Genomic DNA, 15,957 nt, shown 5'->3' with positions numbered 1-15,957 from the left:
CACTTGAACAGTCTTTCTTGTGGCATTTTTGGTAATTCCTGCATCTGGTTTGGCAAGAAATAACAACATAGCAGCCATTTTGGCACTTCAGCTTCCTTGGTCAGCCGTGATGTAGTAGGCACAAAATATATAAACTTAGGTTTAAGGTAAGTTTTGATTGCAGGGCTCTTGTTTTACCTGACTATGTTAAACTATCCCTGAAAGTAACCATAGAGAGAGAATATTCGTATGTTGTCCAGAAGAATATAGTTGCAGAGTGAAACAAATTTGAAGGTGTCCACTCATAAACCATTACAGAACATTTACCCCTCATCAGATCCCCATCTCAGCTCAAGGTAGGCAAAGGCCACCGCTAAGTTCTAAAGCTATTGTTTCCAATAGGTGGTGTCCTGAGCAAGACCCTGCAATGGTAGAAAGACATACATCATTGCTAACCTGATGTTTCAATCCCAGTATTTACAGTTTCAGCCATAAATCCTTATGAACTGGCTCTGTCTGTTGTTAGCACCATCTTGATCAATTGACTCACATCCACAGTTTCTTTAGTGTTAAAGAGCTTTAGATCTTTTGATTCTCAAACTTTGTGCTGGAAAAATGTGCTGGATTTTTCTTGTTCCACTTCCCCCATGCTTTTTTTGTGTTGTAGCTATGGAGAGAAGACAGCTCACTGACACCAAAAAAGTGACACAAATGCCGTTAACCTGTCTGTGCGTGCTTAGGCACATGACTGCTAGGGCCTTAACAGAACATTGTGGAGACTTACTTACAGATGCTACTGTGAGCAGTCAGGTCCTAAATAAAATGCCTCAATACTGTCTTGCCCTCTTCCCTTAAGTCCCCCCGAGGCTTAAGAGACTTCAGTCTCAGGCAGTTCGGGGTTGAGAACACCACCTACATGTCAAAACTGTCAGCACCATCTGCATTTCCCAGTCTTTTCAAGATGGTCCACAAAACTGCACCTCAACAGTCTTAAAGATTTTGGAGGTTGTGGTGTCAGTTTCACTGCAGTGTGTCAAAGTTTTGATGCTTTTGATGCTTCAAGAAACTAGTCCGGTGCTCAGCTCCACTCTTCTTGAAACAATACTCACTGTCACCTATTCTTAGGAGCCTAATCAGGCCTGCATCAAGAGTAGCACACTCAACTATCTGCAGATGATTTCATCCTGGATTTCTAGCAGCATCCAGTCAAGACTACTGATGACTCCAGGTGCAACAACAGACCAGATCTTCAACCCCTGAAGGCAGTGGAAAATATCAACCAATCTGACCATTCATTCATGTTTCCTGCACTTTATCCGTACAGACTCTAGACACCAGTACGTGTCCTTGAATCCTTGGCTCTACAAGACCACCAAATGTGTTTGAGATGAGGTCCACATTCTACTCCTCTAGTACACTTGGTGCAGTTGTCAGCACTAATGCCATCACATCCCATAGGGTATCAGGTCATTTTTGGATGGCCTTAATCCTGCCTCCCCAGTACTGACATTAGCTTATATGAATAAGTATGGATGAAGACATTCAAGAGTGCTGCTTGGACACAGAGAATGCAAGGGACCATTCTGAATCTTGCCTTTTGGACTTGCATCCATGCTACATTTGTTAACAAAGTACTTAGAAATCATAGTCCCAAACCCACACAGAATGGGAGTATATGTTTTCTTCTATTTGGACAATTATTTAATCAAAGACAAAAAATTGGAAGCGATTCAAGCACCAGTCCCTGGAACCATCAGGTCACTGGAGACACTAGGGTTGAAAATAAAGTATCCAGAGTCCCAGATTTTTCTTCAGAAGCTATTGGAATACATGGCTGTCCTGCTAGAATTGAAAAGTTCCACCCCAGGATTGTATTTTGGATATTGTAGAATTGATGGGAAATATTTTCAGAAGCCAGCTGGAATCAGTAAAGACCATGCTGTAGATACTGGGTCTGAGAGCACCCACGGTATTTATAATTGATATATCACACAACTTCAGTGGACCCTGAAATCCCAGTGGTGTCAAGCTACACAAAGACTTTCAAATTGAACCTGGATGATGGATGGACTCCAAGCCATGCTCACTTGGGGAAGTTCAGTGAATGTCTGTAATTAGGAAAGGACTTGCAAATTCCTTCCTTCAAATTGTAGTAGACATAGGTAGGATTAGGTAGCTCACAGAAGGAGGGGAGGGGGTTACATTAAAAGCACTTGGCCTGTCCAAGAAGATCATTTGCACATAAGTTATATGGATATAAAGACACCCCTGAAAACACTGAGGACCTTCAGAGATCTGGTCTCTCAAAAGATAGTCCTGTTTCAAATTAACAATCAGGCTGCCACATTTTACATCAACTAACAAAGAAAGTCTAGGACCAAGCCTCCTGTGTCAGGAAGCCCTGTAGGCTTGATCTGTAGACAGTGCCCTACAAGATGTTCCCAGTGGTCACTTATTAGGCTGGGAAGGAAAATTATTGGTAGTGTTCCATAGTGAACCCATGGGAAGCAGGTCTGGGTCTACATATAGTATATCTGTCTAATTTATCTATCATAAGTAGTTCCAATACACCATCTCCCGTGGTTTCTGAATAGACAGAGTGGATTGGATTTCTCTCAAAGAGTTCTGTTTGAAGCATCTCAGAACAACAAACAACTGGTTTTCTGCACAATACAGTAGGAAGCACTGAATTGTCTACTACATCCATTAGTGAAAGAAGCTGACATATATCTTTCCTTCACTATCTCATGTATATCTTTCTTACATTTCCTGTGTTAGCAAATTTCCAGGGCTCAGGAGAAAAGGCAAAAGTAGATCCTTTTGCCTGTTCCCTCACAAACTGCTGGAGTGTCATCTTCATCTGTATTGTTGTTGTTCACATTGTTTGACTTTCTTCTCATTTGAAATCTAATGTCGTTACTGTTTTTGATTATTTTAGAGACATCATTGGATCTTTTCAGTAGCGGAGATCTATTCCGACAAGTAACTTTGGAGAAGGTGCTTATTGGTAATTGCTCTCTGATTATACAGAGCATAACAAATTACATACCCCATTGTTCCCTCATGCACTTGAGGGTTCTTCAATGTTGTCATCATATTACTATTAAACCTAAAATTCATTTTTATAGATTTATGTTCAGGTGGAGCTGCTGAATCAGAATACCCCGTGTTGAATCTAATGTGGTATGTAGAACAAACCCAAGTGTGATCTGCTTTGATGTATAACTTCAGAGAGCAATGAATATAAGTATTCTTCTATTATATTACTGGTGTTGAAATCATGCCCTTGTACTGACTTCACTTTATTTTTTCTCATATGTTTTGTTTTCTTCCTGGCACTATTTTGAATGTTGATTGATAATGTCTTGTCTCTGATGGGCTTCTTGCTCTTTTTGACAGGAATATTTGGACGTTCTGGGGAGACCGATGGTTTTAGCTGGAGATAAAGCAAAACAAGTCCAGTGGACCAATGTGTATTTGGATGCACTGGTATGAGCTATATTTATGTAGTAAAAAGAAAAATATCTGTTTAGTATAGAGCATTTTGAAGTATACATGCTTATGAGTTTAATATATCCATTGCTTTTAAATCTTAAGGAAAGAACCTTACAGTACTCAGATGAAATGCATAATTTAAGTCAACACTTTATGAACTGTATTGTGGATAAAGCAGAGTATTTTGTATATATGGAAAAACATTTATAAAATGAAGAGTTCTCCAATTTCTGTCCACCACCTACAGAAGACTCAAACTCCTACATCCCAAAATGTAGCATTTCTGAGTTGTCATAAAGCAGCTTTCTGAACTGCTATTATACTACTGGACATTTTCTGTCCTTGCTATCTTAGCTGGACATTTTCTGTTCTTGCTATCTTTATCATTTTCTTCTAGTATAATGACATGGATAGAAATGTGATTCATTCCAGAAATACCTCCCACACACTGATCTCTAAATGCAGCTCACTGCTGACATAAAACAAATAACTGAAAAAAAAATTGTTTTCCAATTGTGGGCCTCTGCTCAGCAGAGACCATCACTTGTGCTAAATTGTCTGGAGACCTTGTTCTGTGGGAAAATAATCTGAAAACCAGCCACCTCATTTTCACATGATTTGTGAACAGGATTTGGACTCCAGAGGTACATGGTTATTGCAATTGCCCACTGTCTCAGCCAACTGCTTGTTTAGCTGACTATTGTATGTGATGGAGGAAACAACCAAAAGGGCATAATCCAGCACTTTCCACGCCGCTAGTTTATCATTTGGGTCTTTTAAAACAAACATATGCAGGAAACTATGAAAAACTAAGTATTATTAGCAGCAGTCAGGACAGCTGAAGTAGATAAACTTGCTGTACATACTTCTAATCATGCAGAAATTACTGTAAAATGATCAGCTGAAATCACATATTTATTCAAGTTCACATGGTCATCTAAAGTCATGTCAAAATCCACTTCTTCCTGCCCGCATTTCCTTAAAAATCTATTTTTTTTATCAGTCCATCATGGAACAGTGTGTGACATAGAGGAAACAATTTTGTGTCATTGCAGTTTTAATAGCCAGACGTTCATTGACCACATTCTCTTGGTTGCTGTCGAGGTACTTACTGGAAATATAAAGGATGTTATGAGGAAAGTTCATATGTTCTGTACATATCCTGTTCTAAAGTCAAAGCTAAATTTGTAACATGGGTGTCGGAGGAGATCTGGTTAATTAAACAAAAAGAACAGGGATAGCTGCAAATAACCATTACATTGGTTTATGTGATCAGTGGGTTACAAAAAGCTTTCATTCTGAGCCTTTACTTAATGTCTTTGTCCATATATGTAAACAAGCCAAACATTCTCTGTATAAATATACTTAAGTAAAGATGGACCCAAGTTGCAAAATTCAGATCAAGGCTAGTGTCTGCGGCTCAGTGCTTAGAAAATAAAGTGCCGAACATCTAACCACACTGGTAACCCCTGACCCGCTGATCTGGTAAGTAAACAAGCTGCCCTCTGTAGGAATCATGATCTAACATGGCAGAAAACTATGTGTTAGGGAATGCCCTTAACGCCTCGCTGAAAATCCCCACAAAGTTTAATAAAGTATGGATGTGCTGGGTTGAGGACAGGGATCCAGATTTCAAACCTTCTAATACTTTGAGTCTGTTCAATTGGAGGGTCTTCGTTCAGCCCATTGCAGAGGGTTTCTATTCATGAAAGCTAGTTCTGGGTTCAGGATCGGATTTTGAAACCCCACTACCAGTGCTTAGGGATGTTCACATTTAGGGGTCTAGTTCAGGCCCATCTCTAATAATAAGGCACTTGTTATATATGTTTATCATAATAACATAAATAACATAATAACAAGAAGGGTTTCTTCAGGTATGTTGGCAACAAGAAGAAAGCCAAGGAATGTGTGGGCCCCTTACTGAATGAGGGAGGCAACCTAGTGACAGAGGATGTGGAAAAAGCTAATGTGCTCAATGCTTTTTTTGCCTCTGTTTTCACTAACAAGGTCAGCTCCCAGACTGCTGCACTGTGCATCACAAAATGGGGAAGAGATGGCCAGCCCTCTGTGGAGATAGAGGTGGTTAGGGACTATTTAGAAAAGCTGGACGTGCACAAGTCCATGGGGCCGGACGAGTTGCATCCGAGAGTGCTGAAGGAATTGGCGGCTGTGATTGCAGAGCCATTGGCCATTATCTTTGAAAACTCGTGGCGAACCGGGGAAGTCCCGGATGACTGGAAAAAGGCTAATGTAGTGCCAATCTTTAAAAAAGGGAAGAAGGAGGATCCTGGGAACTACAGGCCAGTCAGCCTCACTTCAGTCCCTGGAAAAATCATGGAGAAGGTCCTCAAAGAATCAATCCTGAAGCACTTGCATGAGAGGAAAGTGATCAGGAACAGCCAGCATGGATTCACCAAGGGAAGGTCATGCCTGACTAATCTAATTGCCTTTTATGATGAGATTACTGGGTCTGTGGATGAAGGGAAAGCAGTGGATGTATTGTTTCTTGACGTTAGCAAAGCTTTTGACACGGTCTCCCACAGTATTCTTGTCAGCAAGTTAAGGAAGTATGGACTGGATGAATGCACTACAGGGTGGGTAGAAAGCTGGCTAGATTGTCGGGCTCAATGGGTAGTGGTCAATGGCTCCATATCTAGTTGGCAGCCGGTATCAAGTGGAGTACCCCAGGGGTCGGTCCTGGGGCCGGTTTTGTTCAATATCTTCATAAATGATCTGGAGGATGGTGTGGATTGCACTTTCAGCAAATTTGCGGATGATACTAAACTGGGAGGAATGGTAGATACGCTGGAGGGGAGGGATAGGATACAGAAAGACCTAGACAAATTGGAGGATTGGGCCAAAAGAAATCTGATGAGGTTCAATAAGGATAAGTGCAGGGTCCTGCACTTAGGACGTAAGAACCCAATGCACAGCTACAGACTAGGGACCGAATGGCTAGGCAGCAGTTCTGCGGAAAAAGGGACGAGAAGCTGGATATGAGTCAGCAGTGTGCCCTTGTTGCCAAGAAGGCCAATGGCATTTTGGGATGTATAAGTAGGGGCATAGCGAGCAGATCGAGGGACGTGATCGTTCCCCTCTATTTGACATTGGTGAGGCCTCATCTGGAGTACTGTGTCCAGTTTTGGGCCCCACACTTCAAGAAGGATGTGGATAAATTGGAGAGAGTCCAGCGAAGGGCAACAAAAATGATTAGGGGTCTGGAACACATGACTTATGAGGAGAGGCTGAGGGAGCTGGGATTGTTTAGCCTGCAGAAGAGAAGAATGATAGCTGCTTTCAACTACCTGAAAGGGGGTTCCAAAGAGGATGGCTCTAGACTGTTCTCAATGGTAGCAGATGACAGAACGAGGAGTAATGGTCTCAAGTTGCAGTGGGGGAGGTTTAGATTGGATATTAGGAAAAACTTTTTCACTAAGAGGGTGGTGAAACACTGGAATGCGTTACCTAGGGAGGTGGTAGAATCTCCTTCCTTAGAGGTTTTTAAGGTCAGGCTTGACAAAGCCCTGGCTGGGATGATTTAACTGGGAATTGGTCCTGCTTTGAGCAGGGGGTTGGACTAGATGACCTTCTGGGGTCCCTTCCAACCCTGATATTCTATGATTCTATGATTCTATGATTCTAATATGGCTTCTGGCAGTGGCCCTCTGTCTCCTCTTACCCCTATCATTTAACATCCATCATTTGGCATCCATCAAAGGGCTGTTTTGAGTTCCGTCCTTTCCTCCCTCTAGAGTTTATATTCACTGTCTGTTTATGAATTCATCCACTCTGAAGGTGGACTGCACCTTCTTTATATAGGTAATTACCAAATCAACCTCTCTAATCCCTGACTTTTCTCCTTCTGCTTGGTTTTGTGTACGTGTAAATGGAGCCTCTCCAAATAGAACCCCTTATCTTTCCACCAGATCCTTCTCCACCACCTTCCTTCTCTATATTCCATGACAGTTCCACTGTCTTTCCCTTCACCTGGGTTCACTCCTGCAGTGTGATTTCAGTTCCTGCTTTCCCCATATCTAGCCTCCTGCTAAGACTGTCACTGTCACTTCTCCTTTTTTAATATGGCTTAGCTCTGTCTCCCAGTGCCAAGGTATCCAGACTACTACAATACTTGTAATTTATCCCTTTGACCATTATTATGTTTTCTGATCCCCTCATCTCATTATCCATCCCCACCAGTCTGTCCAAAAGTAATCTCAGGTAAAGAATGGATCAGGGTGAGCACCTGGGGGAAGGACAACTGATAAAGGGTTTTGAGTGAGCACATCTGAGGAGGAGCAGTTTTGGCTGAACGCAGCTGGGGAACAGTTTAAGGTATAATTTTCTGTTACTTCTCTCAGACCAAATCATCTCTCGTTCTTGAATCTCTACACAGCATTATCACATCACTCATCCTATTCAGGCTCCTTATCCTGAGCCTTGTTACACTACATATTCTGGTACCCACCTTGATCTCAGCTCTCATTTCCTCCTTTTGCTCAGTGCCTACCCCTCTGCTCCCTTAATTTTTTACTACTCTGCTTTGCTCCATCTTCTGCTTCACTAAATATCCACTCCCACCTCCTTGAAATGCCTCTTTAAAACACATTTCTTCCAGGGATCGCTCTTACCTTCCTGTCCCGCCGATAATCTCTCCATACCCTTCTGAACCCTTATTCTGTGTCTTATCTTGTCATAGTTTGTCTTCTCTATGCCCTAGAAAACTGGCTTTTACATAATAAACTCTTCATAGAAGTTAGTGTGTCTCATTACCATGCATTTTGACTGTTAATGGTTCTCTGCACTTTATGTAAATCATAAGACTTTTCTCCAAGATAGTTCTCTAGTATCAGTCATCTGCCTGCATTACAGTGATTAGATTCAGGCTATCCAGATATACGCACAGTCTGCTCATGCCTGGATGATACAACCAAAATATGTTCACATAACAAGTGCTCTGGCTAAATTCTTGGCACTATCACCTTCCAGAAGGTTATATGTGACAGTGTTTTCACAATGCGATTACTGTACATCATTCCAGACATACTCACTTTTTAAAAGTATTGCTTTTGGGAATGACATTAGGAAACAAAGGAGATGCCATAAGTAGCTTAACCTGCTGTTTGATGTTTCTGTATTGATTTGGCTTAATTGTTACTTTCCTTTTTTCTACCCCCTTGATTTAATAAGTTGGATTTTTTTTCATAACTACTGCTAATTAGAGAATGTGTGAGAGAGAAGTAATGTATAGGTGTCAATTAAGTCTCATCAACCTACAGTTCTCTTGAGTTGAGATATTATATTCTAACTGTAGAGCACCACTCTTCTTAAACATTGAGTTATCACCTGGGGGGGAGCCTTCATATACACACACCAGTAAATATATTTACACAAATTTTTACCCTGCAAAAGAAGCTGGAAAAGTATTCTCAAATCGTTTATTCAGAGAAGTATTCCACAATGTATTAAATACAATTGATCTTTAATACCGTTGGAATTAATTATTCAGTTAATAGCTTTCCAGGATTTTTTTAGCAAAATGAAAGCCCAGATTTATAACATCGGTTTAAAAAAGGTACTCACTGATTTTGTCTTAATTTATTTTTGTTTAATATTTGTTATTAATTACAGATTTTTTTTTCTTCCCTTATGATTGTTTTCTAGGAACTGGGCCTTGTCATTACCGGGACTCTGCCTGTCTTTAATCTAACAGAAGACCAACAAGGGAACAAGGTAAGCTATTACTTAAAGCTGAAAAGTACGTTTCAGTTACGTTAATAAAACTTGATGTAGCAATCCTTATGGAAATAGATATTTCTATAAAGAACTATCTACAGTATAACTGTTTTGTACAACCAGAAACAAATGGTCATATCGAGTTATCTGATAACCACCTGGGAACAAGGAAATGCAAATCACATTGCTTGTTCTGAGTTTCAACATACGATATTACTTGATCTATCTGCGTGACCTGGTGGTAATGAGAATGCATTTGGGGATGAATAGTTACATGGGAAATAGATGATAATAATTCATAGGTCTTTCCAAGAGAGAAGCCTAGAGACATTTATAAAACCCATCGAAGCTATGAAATTTCACGATAATAGGCAATACTTATAATGATGCTTGGACTTCAGATGAACAGCCAGTTTTCTAGGGCATTGCCAGCAAAATTGGGTGGGTTTTCTAGAATGGAAGAGGACTATCTGTTTTTTCCCTTCCATTAGATAATAAAAATGATTCTATCTTTACAGAGCGCTTCCTGCTTTTCTCAGAGATGACACATCAGGTTGTGTGTAATAAATTATATACAGAACAAAACAACCCTATTTAAACTGCAAAATGAAGCATCCAAACTTGTCTGTATATAGATATATATATTCGTCTTTCACCTTTGAATATCTTCACCTGCTGTTATGTAGACTATGAACTCCTCAGGGCATAGACCTGTTTTATGTGTATTTTTGTGAAGTGTGTAGCAGAACTGTAGGAGACTAATTTAAACATTAACATATAGAAAGAGAGATTAGATTTTAATTTACACGCATTTTATAGATAGAGTGAATGAAATCTAATTATTAGATAGGTATAATTCTATTCTTTGGCCCTGTATAGTGTTGAAACCATGTATGTTTTTTGCTGTATCATGACACTGCTTTGTTTTTTTCTGAATCAGACCTAGAGTGTATTTTGAAGTTGAATGTAAAAATTATATATATTTGACATAGCCTCAGTGTTAATCTGGGCCACTTAAACTGTCATCATGTACATTTTATTCAGAGTTAGAAATGAGAAAACAGACATGTTTTCAGTTTACATTTATGCATTCGTGGATTGAAGTATGCAAAAGCTTATTTTAGCCAAAATAGTCTTTTTGATTTAAATTTATCAGAGACCACATAGGCCCAGAAAAAAAATTAAGTATTAGATCCATAATGTTTCTCAAACTAGTTTATCATAAACTCTTTAACCTTTCCTATTCAGGATCAAGTTCTTATACTCTTAGTCATGGAATAGTGCCGTACCTCACACTGATTCCATTGAATTCACTGGGTCTGCTTGTAAAGTAAGGTGCTACTCACTCAGTAAAGGTTCCTGAACTCAGTGGGGCTCTTTGGGGAAAGTAAAACTCTATTACATTTCCTAGGTATTCTACTTAGGGTTTTTAAGGACAATGTGCATTCTAAAGATAAAGGTACCCAGTCTCTGCCGCCTCCCTCAACATGTACTCCAAACCCCTGGAGTGCCCTCCATGGGAATTGGAATGGGAGGAAATTATATTATGGAGATGCATGACTCCTTTTTCCAGAGAGGAGAACTGCACGGGAAGTTCTTGTGTTCGCTGACTCTATGGTACACAGTATATTCAGACTTTGTTGTTACTATGCTAAATACAAAAGGAGTACTTGTGGCACCTTAGAGACTAACAAATTTATTAGAGCATGAGCTTTTGTGAGCTACAGCTCACTTCATCGGATGTAGCTCACGAAAGCTTATTCTCTGATAAATTTGTTAGTCTCTAAGGTGCCACAAGTACTCCTTTTCTTTCTACGGATACAGACTAACAGGGCTGCTACTCTGAAACCTGTCATGCTAAATACAGTGTCTTTTGTGTTGTCTGACTGATCGTTACCTTATAGTCAAAAGTATGTACTGATTTTGCATGATTCAATTTTTGAGTGTCCAGCCTGAGACTCCTAGTAGTTTGTGCCTGGAGTTTTTTTGAAAATCAGATCTCTTTAGGGGATTTCAGGGTACACAAAATCACAAGCAGGATTTCAAAATCTCGGCTGAAATACCTAGAAGCCCTCATCAGGACTGGGACCCCATTATGCTGTATTCTGTATAGACACATAGGAAGACATGATATACACACCAAAGAGCATGTTCTACTTGTACCCTCCTTAAAAAAGAAGGGAAACTTGAAATAAGATTTAATAAATAGTATAAATTGTAAATTTTCAAAACATGAGGGAAAGTTCATAAAGACTTTATATGTTGTTACTATGTCATTTAAGTCATCATAATTTTGTGGGCCATATTTATGTTAATGACTTTAATGGAGATATATCATACCTTTTATACTCCTATTCTGTTGCTTCTTGAAATTGTTACCCATTTATCCATGAAAGTACATTTTTTTATATTGTTTTCACTTCAAGGTCCACATCCCCTTTTTATTAGCCTTCTGAAATATTTTACTCTCAGGCTGGTGTTAATATTATTCCATTTATTGGCTAGTGTAGCATAAGGTCCTTAAAATACATGCAGCTGCTCTCTTCTTCCTGTCAGTTAATCAAGCTCATATGAGTGCAGTAGTTGATCTGCACCTTCACATAACTACGCTGCTCTGCATTAAAAGACCAGCTGACTCTCTCTCTCTGTAGGCAAGTATCACCCAAAATAAGTTTTAACTAGTACCTATCACCAAAAAAAAAAAGATGAAAGCAAAATTAAGATTCAGCTGCTACATGTTTGCGTGTGTATTGTCAACATGTTAAAACTGCCACTAACTTTTTATAATCTTACCCCAGAACCAGCTGATTCTTGGAGTTATGGGAGTTGATGTCTCTTTGGAGGACATAAAAAAACTGACACCACGGTTTACAGTAAGTTGCCCTCTTCTGTTGGTATTAGCTATTTCCCTTTATGTATGAATTCTTTTTACACACTTTCACAGACCATCTAACCATGTCCTAGATGGGAGTCAGAAGATCACCACACCTCCTATAACCTATGCTTTCTTTTCCTCTGACCGCTTTAGAGGGTGATTGCTTCCTCTGTAGCTAGTATCAGTGCTGCTCCACAAAATGGTCATCAGGATGCAGCTTACTAGCACAATACGCCTGTCTTCTACCAGCATTGAAAGTAGCAGACCTTAGATCCCCTGGGGAGACCACAGAGAGTGCTGTCATCCAGATGTTTGACCTATGTAGTCTTTTCATTACACTGTACACAGTGTACCTTCATTATGAAGTTAGTGACCTTTTCTTCAGTTTGTATGTTGCAGGTATAATTTATATCCAGTGTGTAGGGCGAGATATTTTAGAGTTAATTTATATAACATTTTGTCATAGTTGAAAACAAAACCCATATAAATACAAGATTTTTTTAAAACTTTCTTATATGGTAGGCGAGGCTGATATCTGGTTAGCACACACACCCCCCAGATACTTTAGCTTTGCCTTAAGCTATGTATTTTCCACATTCTGAATACTATTAGAAGGCCATAACGAAATCTTTTTCATTAGACTAAGTCTAATAACAGTGCATATTGTTTCTTTTTTTTTTCAGCTGTGCCCAAATGGTTACTATTTTGCTATTGACCCTAATGGTTATGTGTTACTTCATCCAGATCTTCAACCAAAGGTATGAAAAATCTTCTATTTTATATCACTGTAGCTCTGGGATTCTTATCAGACATAAGAGAAGCGCACTGTAAGTGCTGATTAAGGTGCTATACAGCAATGGTAAATATCCTGATTTGGGGGTTGATCCAAAACCCACTTTAGTCAATAGATACCCACTGATCTTACTGGGATTTGGACCTTGATGAAAAATGAAAATCAAACATTCCACTCTTACATCATTATTGTCAAGCATATCATTTGTTACATTAATAATATAATAATTTTAATAATAATGAATTGCTTGTTATAACAGCAACTAAAACTGATTCTGAAGTGTATCTTCTTTTGGGGGGCGGGGAAAGATTGTTACAAGGTGACCTCAGGAATAGAAGAACCCTTAAGAGTTTATTTTTGAAAATGTTTATTTTATTTTATTTATTCTTCCTAGCTGCCGTAGATTTAGTTTAAAGAAGAACTTTTGTACTGAGGAAAACTTTCAGACATGCAAATCAAAGACAAATAGCAATACCATTATGCTTGCTTTTTCATATTTTCCTTGCACATTTCCTAATTACTAGAGTTGAGATCTGATTGAGAATTTGTCCAAAGGTTATTAACTGCTAGGGTTTGTTTTGGCCCACTATAGAGAGATAGTCAGCTATGTGGAGTTTAGATTTAGATCTAACTCTAATCCCGATGAAACTTTCTCAAAGTTTGGAGATGTTCAAATCAAAGGTTTTGGTTTGTGCTCATCTCTGCTAATTATGACCCCAATCTTGCAAATATTTACGTACTACAAAGGTTTACTCATGTAAGTAGCCTCATAGACTTAATCAGACTTTTCACATTAGTAAAATTATATAGTGTATAATTATTTGTTGGATCAGAGCTTTAATTTGTGTTTCAACATGGTTTTGCCCCATCTTAGTCCATCTTCTCATCTGTTTTAAGAGACACGGTCAGGTGGCCTAATCCAATAGAAATATTTCAATGGGTTTTGTATTATTTTCACTAGAAACATTTTTCAATAAACATTCCTCCCAGAGTGTCTGCAACACAAATACTGCAGCATTGTACTAGTGCGCAAGAAATTGCAAGTCAAATTAAATAGAAACTAAAGAAATAAATGTAAAAATGACCAGTCCAGAGAAATGTGTGAAAGGAAAGGGGGTAAAATCAACCAAGATAAATAGTGAAAAGCATATTAGATTTTAGATTTTTCAGCTATTAATATTAAAAGTTGCTATTAACATTATTAGCACTGCTTATGATTCTGCTAATGCAGAACTCTCCGTGCAGCAGGAAGTGGGGGCTAAAGTGATTCTATGCCACCTTTACAGCCTTCTCATCCTGTACTGCTCCTCAGCTCCCTGCATAACTTAGCCCAGGGGAACAATCCCCAGCTGCCCACAGGCTATAGGACTGCCTGTAATCTCTGCAGTCTTTCCCTCCATATACTTCTCCCCTGTGACATCATCTATGGCAGGGCTTGCAAGGTCATCCTTGGAAGTCCTCCTTATAGCTGTCTTCCTCAGTTCCTGCACCAGTGGAATCCTGCTGCAGATAGAGCCATGGCTTTTAGAACCCCTTTAAACTTTTCCAGGTATTTTACTTAGCCCGGGGGTGGGGGAAGAAGGACCAAGGATGGATGGTGACTTTATCTGTGGTTTTTAGTGGTTCATTTTATCCTGCAGTATAGTCATCACTCTAAATTTGTCATCTGAGAAATTTCCATGTGATGTAATAAACACAAAATTTTGAAGTACTTATGAAGTCTAACAGAAAGGGAAATTGATCTTGGAAGGAAAGATCATAATTTAAACATAATAATATCTAATGATAGCAAGGGGAAGATACAGAAATATTGTCTGATAAAATAAAATAGATTTATAAAACTATTGCTTTTTTGTCTATGTTTTCTTCATTTTCAAACTGGAAATAGTGTAAAAGTTCTTCTTTAAAGAGGAAAGAAAAGGAAAAGTTGGATTATTGGTTTAATAAATTGCATGCACTTCAGTTTAATGGATAAGTGCATTAGGCTTTTGATGAAGTATAAAGGACTCCCTTAGTCAGCTTTCACTTGATGAATTAACGTGTTGAATAGTTTTCAGAGAAATAGTAATTACACTGATGACTTATATTAATTGCTCCATTACTGGGTGATTTTGTTTTCATTAAAGGTTATTAGAGGTCTCCTAAGAACAAAATGGTTGGGGCAAGTGTCTATTGTTGTTCCTCGCCTTTTATGCAACTGATATGAGCCCCTTTATAAAGAGTCAAACAAAATGATGCATTACTGTGATTTGGGGGCCAGTCTTGCTTGGTACTGAGTACTCATTTCATATTCCATTGATGTCTGCCAGCACCCAGCAGGATTAGACCATGTGTTTGCTAGGATGCAGGCTTCCAGGTTTTCCCTATGAGTTTAGGCTCATAAATGTATGAATGCATCCTGATGAAATGATAGGGTGACAGAAACTGTTCTTAAGAAGGGAATTAAAAAGTATAAAAAGCAAAGAACCATGATGTATTATATAACCAAGATTTTTATTACCATTCCAGCACTTTAAGAGTAATTTCTTGTACTGCCTTTTTAAATAATATCATATTCACCAAAACTCACTTAATCTCATGACTTTAAGATTGGTTTTCTTGGAAACCCTCATTTATTTTCACATGTGGATTTATTTTCAAAATGTACTTCAGTACCACATAGTAGTAGTAGTATGGATTTTTTTTAATTAAAGGGGGTTCTGAAGTCCAGTGAAGATGAGTAGAGATGTCCCCCGAGTACTTCTCCAATGGCTGTTTCAGAATGTTCTTAAAAATGTATTATTTCATAAATGATATATTGTGTTTTTATGTCCTCTGCAGAATGTAAGAACTGAGTATTAAGCATGCTTTCATTTACGTATTATTATTATTATTATTATTATTAACAGTTATACAGACTAGACTTTATTACTGCCAGTTTGTTTGGGGTGGTGCATGCAATTCAGACTGATACAAGAACTGCCGTCTCACACTAAGGTACACTACAAAGACAGCTATAAAACTCCTCATCTTCTCTTAACACACTATATTAATTTTTAGTTGAATTTTCTGATTGCACTTAATATACTAACGAACAACGTCT

At 38.7% G+C, this 15,957-nt stretch overlaps 1 protein-coding gene across 3 annotated transcripts in view; it reads left to right on the top strand.

Annotated features, from left to right (window-relative positions):
- CACNA2D1 (calcium voltage-gated channel auxiliary subunit alpha2delta 1) overlaps nucleotides 1-15,957 on the top strand; it is a 683,749-nt gene that overhangs the window by 597,534 nt on the left and 70,258 nt on the right. For all 3 annotated transcript variants that reach the window (XM_073328631.2, XM_073328632.2, XM_073328633.2), the window contains exons 15-18: nucleotides 3,379-3,468; nucleotides 9,136-9,204; nucleotides 12,006-12,080; nucleotides 12,766-12,840. In XM_073328631.2, the coding sequence (XP_073184732.1) occupies nucleotides 3,379-3,468; nucleotides 9,136-9,204; nucleotides 12,006-12,080; nucleotides 12,766-12,840 (309 nt within the window). The remainder of the gene's footprint in view (nucleotides 1-3,378; nucleotides 3,469-9,135; nucleotides 9,205-12,005; nucleotides 12,081-12,765; nucleotides 12,841-15,957) is intronic.

Source organism: Lepidochelys kempii, chromosome 1 (assembly GCF_965140285.1).
Source record: "Lepidochelys kempii isolate rLepKem1 chromosome 1, rLepKem1.hap1, whole genome shotgun sequence".
Classification (NCBI taxonomy): Eukaryota; Metazoa; Chordata; order Testudines; family Cheloniidae; genus Lepidochelys; species Lepidochelys kempii.
The sequence above is the reverse complement of the archived record's forward strand: the minus strand, read 5'-3'. Positions and strand labels throughout refer to the sequence as shown.